This window comes from Calonectris borealis, unplaced genomic scaffold, assembly GCF_964195595.1.
Source record: "Calonectris borealis unplaced genomic scaffold, bCalBor7.hap1.2 HAP1_SCAFFOLD_289, whole genome shotgun sequence".
Taxonomy (NCBI): Eukaryota; Metazoa; Chordata; class Aves; order Procellariiformes; family Procellariidae; genus Calonectris; species Calonectris borealis.
The window spans coordinates 1-12,585 of NW_027441673.1; the positions used below are offsets into that span (position 1 = coordinate 1).

Consider the following 12,585-nt stretch of genomic DNA (forward strand, 5'->3'; position numbering starts at 1 on the left):
ACTGGGGACTGTGGGGGGACCCTGGGGCGACCCAGGGCGACACTGGGGACCATGGGAGGACCCTGGAGTGACCCAGGGGGACACTGGGGACCGTGGGGGGACCCAGGGGGACACCGGGGACCGCGGGGGGACCCAGGGGGACACCGGGGACCGCGGGGGGACCCAGGGGTGACCCAGGAGGACACCGGGGACCGCGGGGGGACCCAGGGGCACATCCTAAACCCCGAAAACAAAGAAAAGCAGAACCAAGGGGGGGGGGGGGGAGCCACCTGCCCCCCCACCCCCACCCCCCCCACCCATCTGACCCCGCAGGCCACCAAGGACCCCCGGGGCCCCCTCTGCGGGTGACAAGGCCGCGGACCTGTCGAAGGCCTTGACGCGCCCCAGGAGCTTCTTGTTGTTGCGGCAGTTGATGAGGACCTGGGTGTTGTTCTTGACGGACTGGGTGAGGACGGAGAGGGGCCCGGTGTTGAACTCCTCCTCCTCCCGCTTCTGCAGCTCCTCGGGCGTCATCTCGCTCTTGGGCTTGTTCAGGAGGCTCCTGGGGGGGGGGGGGGGCGTGAGGGGGGCGGCGGGGGGGGGGGCGTGAGGGGGGCGGCGGGGGGGGGGGGAGGGGGGGAGGGGGAATGGGGGGGGGGAGCAGGGGGTGGGGAGCAGGGGGTGGCAGGGGACATCGGGATGGGGAGCAGGGGTGGCAGGAGACACCAGGATGGGGAGTAGGGGGTGGCAGGGGACACTGGGGGTGGCAGGGGACATCGGGATGGGGAGCAGGGGTGGCAGGGGACATCGGGATGGGACACTGGGGGTGGCAGGGGACATCAGGGGTGGCAGGGGACATCGGGATGGGGAGTAGGGGGTGGCAGGGGACATCGGGATGGGACACTGGGGGTGGCAGGGGACACTGGGGGTGGCAGGGGACATCGGGATGGGGAGCAGGGGGTAGCAGGGGACATCAGGATGGGGAGTAGGGGGTGGCAGGGGACACTGGGGGTGGCAGGGGACATCGGGATGGGGAGCAGGGGTGGCAGGGGACATCGGGGGTGGCAGGGGACATCGGGATGGGGAGCAGGGGGTGGCAGGGGACATCGGGATGGGGAACAGGGGGTGGCAGGGGACATCGGGATGGGGAGTAGGGGGTGGCAGGGGACATCGGGATGGGGAGCAGGGGGTGGCAGAGGACATCGGGATGGGGAGCAGGGGGTGGCAGGGGACATCGGGATGGGGAGCAGGGGGTGGCAGAGGACATCGGGATGGGGAACAGGGGGTGGCAGGGGACATCGGGATGGGGAACAGGGGGTGGCAGGGGACATCGGGATGGGGAGTAGGGGGTGGCAGGGGACATCGGGATGGGGAGCAGGGGGTGGCAGGGGACATCGGGATGGGGAGCAGGGGGTGGCAGAGGACATCGGGATGGGGAGTAGGGGGTGGCAGGGGACATCGGGGGTGGCAGGGGACATCGGGATGGGGAACAGGGGGTGGCAGGGGACATCGGGATGGGACATTGGGGGTGGCAGGGGACATCGGGATGGGGAGCAGGGGGTGGCAGAGGACATCGGGATGGGGAGCAGGGGGTGGCAGGGGACACCGGGGGTGGCAGGGGACATCGGGATGGGGAGCAGGGGGTGGCAGAGGACATCAGGATGGGGAGCAGGGGGTGGCAGGGGACACCGGGGGTGCCCGGCGACACCGGGATGGGGTACGGGCACACCGGGGTTGGCAGGAAGCCCCGGGGACGGAGAGCCAGGGGTGACAGGGGACCCCGCGCCGGGGAACCGGGGGCTCAGGGAACACCGGGGACGACGGGGAGGCCACGGGGGCCTCCGGGGCGGGACCCTGGGGGTGGCGAACAGGGCCCGGGGGCAGCGCGGGGGCAGCGGGAACAGGACGGGACGGGACGCGGCTCGGCCTCCGGTCCCGGTCCCGGTCCCGGTCCCGGTCCCGGTCCCCCCTCACATGGCGGCTCCGCTCCGGTCCCGCGTCTCCACTCGCGCGCGCCGGCCTCACGTCCCTCTTCCGGGTCACGGCGCCTCCGCAGCTCCACTTCCGGGTCACCGCGCCGCCGGCGGACGAGGCGAGAGGCCAAAACGCATGCGCGGCGGATGCGGGGGCGGGGCGGCTAAAAAAGGGGCGTGGCGTAGAGAAAGGGGCGGGGCCGCGGCACGGCCACGGCGGCAGGATACGGGGGGAGGGGGGCTTGGGAGAGACCATGGCGGGGCCGGGGGGTGTCCGAGTGGGTGGGGGGGTTTGGGGACCCCCCCTGGCAGTGGCTGTGCGGGGCCTGGGCCCCCCAACCCAGCCGGGGGGGGGGGGGGATGCAGGGGGGGTACGGGGGGGGGTCAGGGGGTTTGGGGGGGTCAGGGGAACTTCTGGGGCGCTGCCCGGTGGCCCCCCCCCGCCCCCTCGGAAAGGGCGGGGCGAAGCTGGATTGGGGGCGGGGTCTGGCCGGGTGCCGAAGGGGGGCGTGGCCTAGCGGGGGGCAGGGCCGTCTGGCCGGCTGCCAGGTGGGGCGGAGCTTAGGCGGGTGGGGGTGGGGATAGGGACTCCCCCAGCGGGGCGGGCCGGGCGAGTGGTGGGCGGGGCCTAAAGGAGCGGCGGGCTGGGGGGCTTGGCGGCGGGCCAGGGGCGGGGCCAAAGTCGAAGGGGCGGGGCCCGGGCGGGGGGCTTTGGCCGGCGGCCAGTGGGCGTGGCAGAAGGGGGGGCGTGGCGGAGTGGGGGGGGCGTGTCCTGGGGAGGGGGGCGTGCCCGGGGAGGGGGCTCAGCGCTGGTGGGTGCGGGCGCGCAGAGGGCGGCGGCGGCGGCGGCCATGGACGGGCGGCCCGGGGCGAGGTACGGGGGCAGGAACCGACCCCCGGGGCCGGGGGGGGGCTGGGGGGGCCGGGGGCGGGGCAGGATCGGGCCCCTCGGGGCGGGGGTCCCGGGGCAGGGACCCCGGGGGGGGAAGGATCGGGCCCCCCGGGGCGGAGGTCCCGGGGCAGGGACCCCGGAGGGGGCAGGATCGGGCCCCCCGGGGGGGAAGTCCTGAGGAAGGGACCCCGGGGGGGGCAGGATTGGGCCCCCGGGGCGCGGGTCCTGGGGCAGAGACCCTGGGGGGGGAGCAGGATCGGGCCCCCCGGGGGGGGGGGGTCCTGAGGAAGGGACCCCGGGGGGGCAGGATTGGGCCCCCGGGGGAGGGGGTCCTGAGGAAGGGACCCCGGGGGGGCAGGATTGGGCCCCCGGGGCGCGGGTCCTGGGGCAGAGACCCTGGGGGGGGAGCAGGATCGGGCCCCCCGGGGGGGGGGTCCTGAGGAAGGGACCCCGGGGGGGCAGGATTGGGCCCCCGGGGGAGGGGGTCCTGAGGAAGGGACCCCGGGGGGGCAGGATTGGGACCCCGGGGGAGGGGGTCCTGAGGAAGGGACCCCGGGGGGGCAGGATTGGGCCCCCGGGGGAGGGGGTCCCGGGGCAGGGACCCCAGGGGCGGCAGGATGGGGCCCCACGGAGAGGGGGTCCCGGGGCAGGGACCCCGGGGGGGGCAGGATCGGGCCCCTCGGGGAGGGGGTCCCGGGGCAGGGACCCCGGGGGGGGGGCAGGATCGGGCCCCTCGGGGAGGGGGTCCCGGGGCAGGGACCCCGGGGGGGGGGCAGGATCGGGCCCCCAAAGGGGGGGTCCCGAGGCAGGGTCGTAGCGAGGTCCTGGGTGGGGGAGGGGTCCCGTGGGGGGGGTCCCCGAGGGGGACAGGATCGGGCCCTGGGGTGCCCCAAGGCCACCTGGGGAGGGGTCCCAGCACGTTGGGGCAGGATCGGGCCCCTCAAGGGGGAGGGGCAGTTCTTGGGGGCGGGGGGTGGGGGAGGGACAGGATCCGGTCACTGGTGGGCGTGGGACCCCCCTGGGTGGGTGGGGGGGGGGGTGGGGGGGGCGGTGCGGCACCCCTGAACTTGGGGGCGGGGGGGGGGGGGTGTCCTCGCACGAGGGGTGGCAGCTGCGGTGGGGGCGGGGGGGGGTGTCCTCGTGCACCCCACGTGTCGGCGTCAAGGCGGGCGTGTCCTCGTGCGAGCCTCGTGCGCCCTCGTGCACGCGTGGGCGAGCCACGTGTGTCCTTGTGCACGCGTGGGCGAGCCTCGTGCGAGCCACGGGCGTCCTCGTGTGTCCTCGTGCGAGCCACGGGCGTCCTCGTGCACGCGTGGGCGAGCCACGTGTGTCCTTGTGCACGCGTGGGCGAGCCTCGTGTGTCCTTGTGCACGCGTGGGCGAGCCACGTGTGTCCTTGTGCACGCGTGGGTGAGCCTCGTGTGTCCTTGTGCACGCGTGGGCGAGCCACGTGTGTCCTTGTGCACGCGTGGGCGAGCCTCGTGCGAGCCACGGGCGTCCTCGTGTGTCCTCGTGCGAGCCACGGGCATCCTCGTGCACGCGTGGGCGAGCCACGTGTGTCCTTGTGCACGCGTGGGCGAGCCTCGTGTGTCCTTGTGCACGCGTGGGCGAGCCACGTGTGTCCTTGTGCACGCGTGGGCGAGCCTCGTGCGAGCCACGGGCGTCCTCGTGTGTCCTCGTGCGAGCCACGGGCGTCCTCGTGCACGCGTGGGCGAGCCACGTGTGTCCTTGTGCACGCGTGGGCGAGCCTCGTGTGTCCTTGTGCACGCGTGGGCGAGCCTCGTGCGAGCCACGGGCGTCCTCGTGCGTCCTCGTGCGAGCCACGTGCGTCCTCGTGCACGCGTGTGTGAGCCTCGTGCACCCTCGTGCACGCGTGGGCGAGCCACGTGTGTCCTTGTGCACGCGTGGGCGAGCCTCGTGCGAGCCACGGGCATCCTCGTGTGTCCTCGTGCATCCTCGTGCACGCGTGCGCGAGCCACGTGCGCCCTCGTGCGTCCTCGTGCGAGCAGGGAGCTGCACGAGGCCCGTGCCAGCCCGAGGAGGGGGGGGGCGTGACGTGACGCCGGGGTCCCCGCCCGGCGCACACGCGTGTGCGAGGCCGAGGAGATTCCCCCCCCGCCTGTGCACACGCGTGTGCGAGGCCGCGGACCCCCCCCCGCCCCTCCGGCGCACACGCGTGTGCGAGGACCCGCGGTGCCGCTCGCCCCGGGGGGGCCACGTGCGCGTGTGTGTACATCACGTGTGGCCTTGGCGTGACGTGGCCGGGGACGGCCGTGGTGTCCCCATCCCCCCCCCCCGGCACCCGGGTGCTGCAGTGGGTGCCCCAGGCGGCCGGGGGGTGTCCCCCCCACCCCCCAGCCTGACCCCGTACTGGTCCCAGTCAGTGCCTGTTGCTGGTCCCAGTTTGTGGCTGGTTCTGGTCCCAGTTAGTGGCTGATGCTGGTCCCAGTTAGTGGCCGGTGCTGGTCCCATTTAGCGCGTGTTGCTGGTCCCAGTTAGTGGCCAGTTCTGGTTCCAGTTAGTGGCCGGTGCTGGTCCCAGTTAGTGGCCAGTTCTGGTCCCAGTTAGTGGCCGGTTCTGGTCCCAATTAGTGCCTGTAGCTGGTCCCAGTTAGTGGCTGGTGCTGGTCCCAGTTAGTGCGTGTTGCTGATCCCAGTTAGTGGCTGGTTCTGGTCCCAGTTAGTGTGTGTTGCTGGTCCCAGTTAGTGGCTGGTTCTGGTCCCAGTTAGCGGCCAGTTCTGGTCCCAGTTAGTGGCCGGTTCTGGTCCCAATTAGTGCCTGTTGCTGGTCCCAGTTAGTGGCCGGTGCTGGTCCCAGTTAGTACCTGTTGCTGGTCCCAGTTAGTGGCTGATGCTGGTCCCAGTTAGTGCATGTTGCTGATCCCAGTTAGTGGCCGGTACTGGTCCCAGTCAGTGGCTGGTGCTGGTCCCAGTCAGTACCTGTTGCTGGTCCCAGTTAGTGGCTTTTACTGGTTCCAGTTAGTGGCTTTTACTGGTTCCAGTTAGTGGCCGGTGCTGGTCCCAGTCAGTGGCTGGTTCTGGTCCCAGTTAGTGGCCGGTGCTGGTCCCAGTTAGTGCCTGTTGCTGGTCCCAGTTAGTGGCTGATGCGGGTCCCAGTTAGTGCGTGTTGCTAATCCCAGTTAGTGGCCAGTGCTGATCCCAGTTAGTGGCCGGTACTGGTCCCAGTTAGTGGCTGGTGTTGGTCCCAGTCAGTGCCTGTTGCTGGTCCCAGTTAGTGGCTTTTACTGGTCCCAGTCAGTGGCCGGTTCTGGTCCCAGTTAGTGGCCGGTGCTGGTCCCAGTCAGTGCTGGGTTCTGGTCCCAGTCAGTGCCTGTTGCTGGTCCCAGTTAGTGGCTGGTGCTGGTCCCAGACAGTGCTGGGTTCTGGTCCCAGTCAGTGCCTGTTGCTGGTCCCAGTCAAAGCCCGGTTCCTCCCAGTTCCCCCAGTTCCCCCAGTGCCGCCACAGGTGCGGGGGGGGGCGGGGGGGAGGCCAGCCTGTCCCGAGCGGGAGCTGCCAGCACAAGTGCGCGCTGGCCCCTCATTTGCATACATTCGCATGCGTTTGCATGGCCCCGCCCCGTTGGTGGGTCCCGGCCCCCCCCCGTGTCCCCCGGCCGCGGCCCCCGGGCACCGCGCCAGGGACAGGAACAGCCCGTCCCGGCCGCACGCACGCACCCCCGGCACACGCACACCCGCACGCACAGCCGCCGCGGGGACACACGGGGCACGGGGCGCGGGCACACACAGGGACACCCGGACACACGGACACACGGACACACGGACACACGGACACCCGGACACACACGGACACACGGACACACACAGGGACACACGGATACACACGGACACACGGACACACAGGGACACACACGGACACACGGACACACACGGACACACATGGACACACGGACACACACAGGGACACACGGATACACACGGACACACGGACACACACGGACACACATGGACACACGGACACACACGGACACACGGACACACGGACACACGGACACACGGACACACACGGACACACGGATACACGGATACACGGACACACGGACACACACGGACACACGGACACACGGACACACGGACACACACGGACACACGGATACACGGATACACGGACACACGGACACACACGGACACACGGATACACGGACACACGGACACACACGGACACACGGACACACACGGACACACATGGACACACGGACACACGGACACACACGGACACACGGATACACGGACACATGGACACACGGACACACATGGACACACGGATACACGGACACACGGACACATCCGGACACACGGACACACGGACACACACGGACACACGGACACACGGACACACGGATACACGGATACATGGACACACGGACACACATGGACACACACAGGGACACACGGACACACGGATACACACGGACACACGGACACACGGACACACGGACACACGGATACACACGGACACACGGACACACGGACACACGGATACACGGATACACGGACACACGGACACACAGGGACACACACAGGGACACATGGACACACGGACACACACGGACACACGGATACATGGACACACGGACACACACGGATACACACAGACACACATGGGCACACACAGGGACACATGGACACACGGACACACGGATACACACGGACACACATGGGCACACACAGGGAAACAAGGACACACGGATACACACGGACACACGGACACACATGGACACACACAGGGACACACGGACACACGGACACACACGGACACATGGGTACACACGGATACACCCGGACACACGGACACACACGGATACACACGGACACACATGGACACACACAGGGACACACAGACACACGGATACACATGGACACATGGATACACACGGATACACACGGACACACAGACACACACGGATACACACGGACACACGGATACACACGGATACACACAGACACACACAGACACACACACGGACACACACGGACACACGGACACACATGGATACACACATGGACACACACGGACACACGGACACATGGACACACACGGACACACACGGATAGACATGGACACACACGGATACACATGGATACACACGGACTCACGGACACGCATGGACACACAGGGACACACGGACACATGGATACACACACACGGACACACACACGGACACACGGACACACACGAACACACACGGACACACACGGATATGCACGGACACACATGGATACACATGGACACAAACACGGACACAGGGACACACGGACACACACGGACACACACGGACACACACGGACACAGGGACACACGGACACACACAGGGACACACGGATACACACGGACACACGGACACACAGGGACACCCGGACACACGGACACACAGGGACACACACGGACACACGGACACACACAGGGACACACGGATACACACGGACACACGGACACACAGGGACACACACGGACACACGGACACACACGGACACACATGGACACACGGACACACACAGGGACACACGGATACACACGGACACACGGACACACACGGACACACATGGACACACGGACACACACGGACACACGGACACACGGACACACACGGACACACGGATACACGGATACACGGACACACGGACACACACGGACACACGGACACACGGACACACGGACACACACGGACACACGGACACACGGATACACGGACACACGGACACACACGGACACACGGACACACACGGACACACATGGACACACGGACACACGGACACACACGGACACACGGATACACGGACACATGGACACACGGACACACATGGACACATGGATACACGGACACACGGACACATCCGGACACACGGACACACGGACACACACGGACACACGGACACACGGACACACGGATACACGGATACATGGACACACGGACACACATGGACACACACAGGGACACACGGACACACGGATACACACGGACACACGGACACACGGACACACGGACACACGGATACACGGACACACGGACACACAGGGACACACACAGGGACACATGGACACACGGACACACACGGACACACGGATACATGGACACACGGACACACACGGATACACACAGACACACATGGGCACACACAGGGACACATGGACACACGGACACACGGATACACACGGACACACACGGGCACACACAGGGAAACAAGGACACACGGATACACACGGACACACGGACACACATGGACACACACAGGGACACACGGACACACGGACACACACGGACACATGGGTACACACGGATACACCCGGACACACGGACACACACGGATACACACGGACACACATGGACACACACAGGGACACACAGACACACGGATACACATGGACACATGGATACACACGGATACACACGGACACACAGACACACACGGATACACACGGACACACGGATACACACGGATACACACAGACACACACAGACACACACACGGACACACACGGACACACGGACACACATGGATACACACATGGACACACACGGACACACGGACACATGGACACACACGGACACACACGGATAGACATGGACACACACGGATACACATGGATACACACGGACTCACGGACACGCATGGACACACAGGGACACACGGACACATGGATACACACACACGGACACACACACGGACACACGGACACACACGAACACACACGGACACACACGGATATGCACGGACACACAGGGATACACATGGACACAAACACGGACACAGGGACACACGGACACACACGGACACACACGGACACACACGGACACGGACACGCGGACACACACGGACACACGGACACACACGGACACACACGGACACGGACACGCGGACACACACGGACACACGGACACACACGGACACACACGGACACGGACACGCGGACACACACAGTCGCTCACCCACACGTGTGCACCCCCCATGCACACCCGCACACGCACACACACGCGTGTGCACCCATGGGTACGCCCGGACACGCCCCCCCCCCCAGACACCTCCCCCCACGCACACCCACCCACCCACAGACACCACCCCCCCCCACGGACACCCCCCCCGGCCACACCCACCCAGACACCCACGGCCACACCCCTGGACACCCAGACACACCCACGTGGACACCTCCTCCCGCACCCCCACGGGCACCCCCACCCAGACACTCCCACGCCCACCCGGACACACCCACGGACACACAGACACCTCCCCCCCCACCCCCACGGACACACCCACGCAGACACGCCCCCCCAGCATGCACACCCTGACGCACACCCGGACACCCGGACACACCCCCACACACCCACCGGGACACACCCCCCTGCTCGCACCCCCGGACACACCCGGACACACCCCGACACACACCCAGACGCACACCCGGACACACCCGCACACACCTGTATGCACACCAGGGCACACGCGGACACACCCGGACACACCCACACACGCCCACACCCACTAGGACACACCCGGACACACCCCGACACACCCCAGGACACACCCGCACACACCTGTGCACACCCGGACACACACCCGGACACCTGCGCACACCCAGACACAACCGGATGCACCCAGACACACCCGGACACACCCACACCCACACCAGGACACACCCCCACACACCAGGACACACCAGGACACACCCGCACACACCTGGACACACCCACACCCACGCCCAGACACAGCCGCACACACCCAGACACACCCGCACACACCCAAACACACCCCAGGACACCCCCACACACACCGGGACACACCCAAACACACCCAGACACACCCGGACACCCCCAGACACACCCCAGGACACCCCCCCACACCCCCGGACACACCCAAACACACCCAGACACACCCCAGGACACACCCCCACACCCCCAGACACACCCAAACACCCCCAGACACACCCCAGGACACACCCCCACACTCCCAGACACACCCAAACACCCCCAGACACACCCCAGGACAGCCCCCCACACACCCGGACACACCCAAACACCCCCAGACACACCCCAGGACACCCCCCCACACCCCCAGACACACCCAAACACCCCCAGACACACCCCAGGACACCCCCCCACACCCCCAGACACACCCAAACACCCCCAGACACACCCCAGGACACACCCAAACACACCCGGACACACCCCAGGACACACCCCCACACACCCGGACACACCCCAGGACACACCCAAACACACCCGGACACACCCCAGGACACACCCCCACACACCCGGACACACCCGGACACACCCGGACACCCCCAGACACACCCCAGGACACCCCCCCACACACCCGGACACACCCAAACACCCCCAGACACACCCCAGGACACCCCCACACACCCCCAGACACACCCAAACACCCCCCAGACACACCCCCAGACACACCCCAGGACACACCCCCACACATCCGGACACACCCAAACACCCCCAGACACACCCGGACACACCCAAACACACCCGGACACACCCCAGGACACACCCCCCCACACACCCGGACACACCCAAACACCCCCAGACACACCCCAGGACACCCCCACACACCCCCAGACACACCCAAACACCCCCCAGACACACCCCCAGACACACCCCAGGACACACCCCCACACATCCGGACACACCCAAACACCCCCAGACACACCCGGACACACCCAAACACACCCGGACACACCCCAGGACACACCCCCCCACACCCGGACACACCCAAGCACACCCGGACACACCCGGACACACCCAGACACACCCCCAGACACCCCCAGACACGCCCATACACCCCCAGACCGCCCCACCCCCCCAGGCCCCGCCCCCCCGCCTTGTCCCCCCCGTGTCCCAGCAGCACCCTGTGCCCCCGGTGCCGCTGCGGTGTCACGGGTGTCCCCCCACCCACAGCGTGACAGGGCCGGGGCTGCGGGGGCCTGTGAGCACCCGTGGGTGCTGGGGGGGGGGAGCTGCCGGAGGAGCTGGTGGGACGTGGAGCAGGGGGGTGGGTGCTGCGGGTGCAGCGTGGGTGCAGCGTGGGTGCTGTGGGTGCAGTGTGGGTGCAGTGTGGGTGCTGTGGGTGCTACAGGTGCAGCGTGGGTGCTGTGGGTGCAGCGTGGGTGCAGCGTGGGTGCTGTGGATGCAGTGTGGGTGCTATGGGTGCAGCGTGGGTGCAGCGTGGGTGCTATGGGTGCAGTGTGGGTGCTGTGGGTGCTGTGGGTGCAGCGTGGGTGCAGTGTGGGTGCTGTGGGTGCTACAGGTGCAGCGTGGGTGCTGTGGGTGCAGCGTGGGTGCAGCGTGGGTGCAGCGTGGGTGCTGTGGGTGCAGCGTGGGTGCAGCGTGGGTGCTGTGGATGCAGCGTGGGTGCTATGGGTGCAGCGTGGGTGCAGCGTGGGTGCTATGGGTGCAGCGTGGGTGCAGCGTGGGTGCAGCGTGGGTGCTGTGGGTCCAGCGTGGGTGCAGCGTGGGTGCAGCGTGGGTGCTGTGGGTCCAGCGTGGGTGCAGCGTGGGTGCTACGGGTGCAGTGTGGGTGCTGTGGGTGCAGCGTGGGTGCAGCGTGGGTGCTGTGGGTGCAGTGTGGGTGCCTGGGATACAGCGTGGGTGCAGTGCAGGTGCAGGGGGTGCAGCGTGGGTGCAATGTGGGTGCCCCAGGGTGCAGTGCAAGTGCCTGGGGTGCATTGTGGGTGCAGCGTGGGTGCAGTGCAGGTGCTCAGGGTGCAGCATAGGTGCAGC

At 67.7% G+C, this 12,585-nt stretch overlaps 2 protein-coding genes across 2 annotated transcripts; both read right to left on the reverse strand.

Moving 5' to 3' along the window:
• Positions 1-361: 361 nt before the first annotated feature.
• Positions 362-2,036, reverse strand: SNRPD2 (small nuclear ribonucleoprotein D2 polypeptide; the record flags this gene model as incomplete). The annotated part of the gene is made up of 2 exons (XM_075139472.1): positions 1,954-2,036; positions 362-541 (listed from the first exon to the last, which is right to left on the reverse strand). Coding segments are annotated over exons 1-2 (182 nt in total), but the record flags the coding sequence as incomplete, so codon positions are not given.
• A 12-nt stretch (positions 2,037-2,048) lies between these two features.
• Positions 2,049-8,142, reverse strand: LOC142077520 (uncharacterized; the record flags this gene model as incomplete). Its single annotated transcript, XM_075139473.1, has 3 exons — positions 2,049-2,116; positions 7,442-7,952; positions 7,984-8,142. Coding segments are annotated over 3 exons (738 nt in total), but the record flags the coding sequence as incomplete, so codon positions are not given.
• Between the last annotated feature and the right edge of the window lie 4,443 nt (positions 8,143-12,585).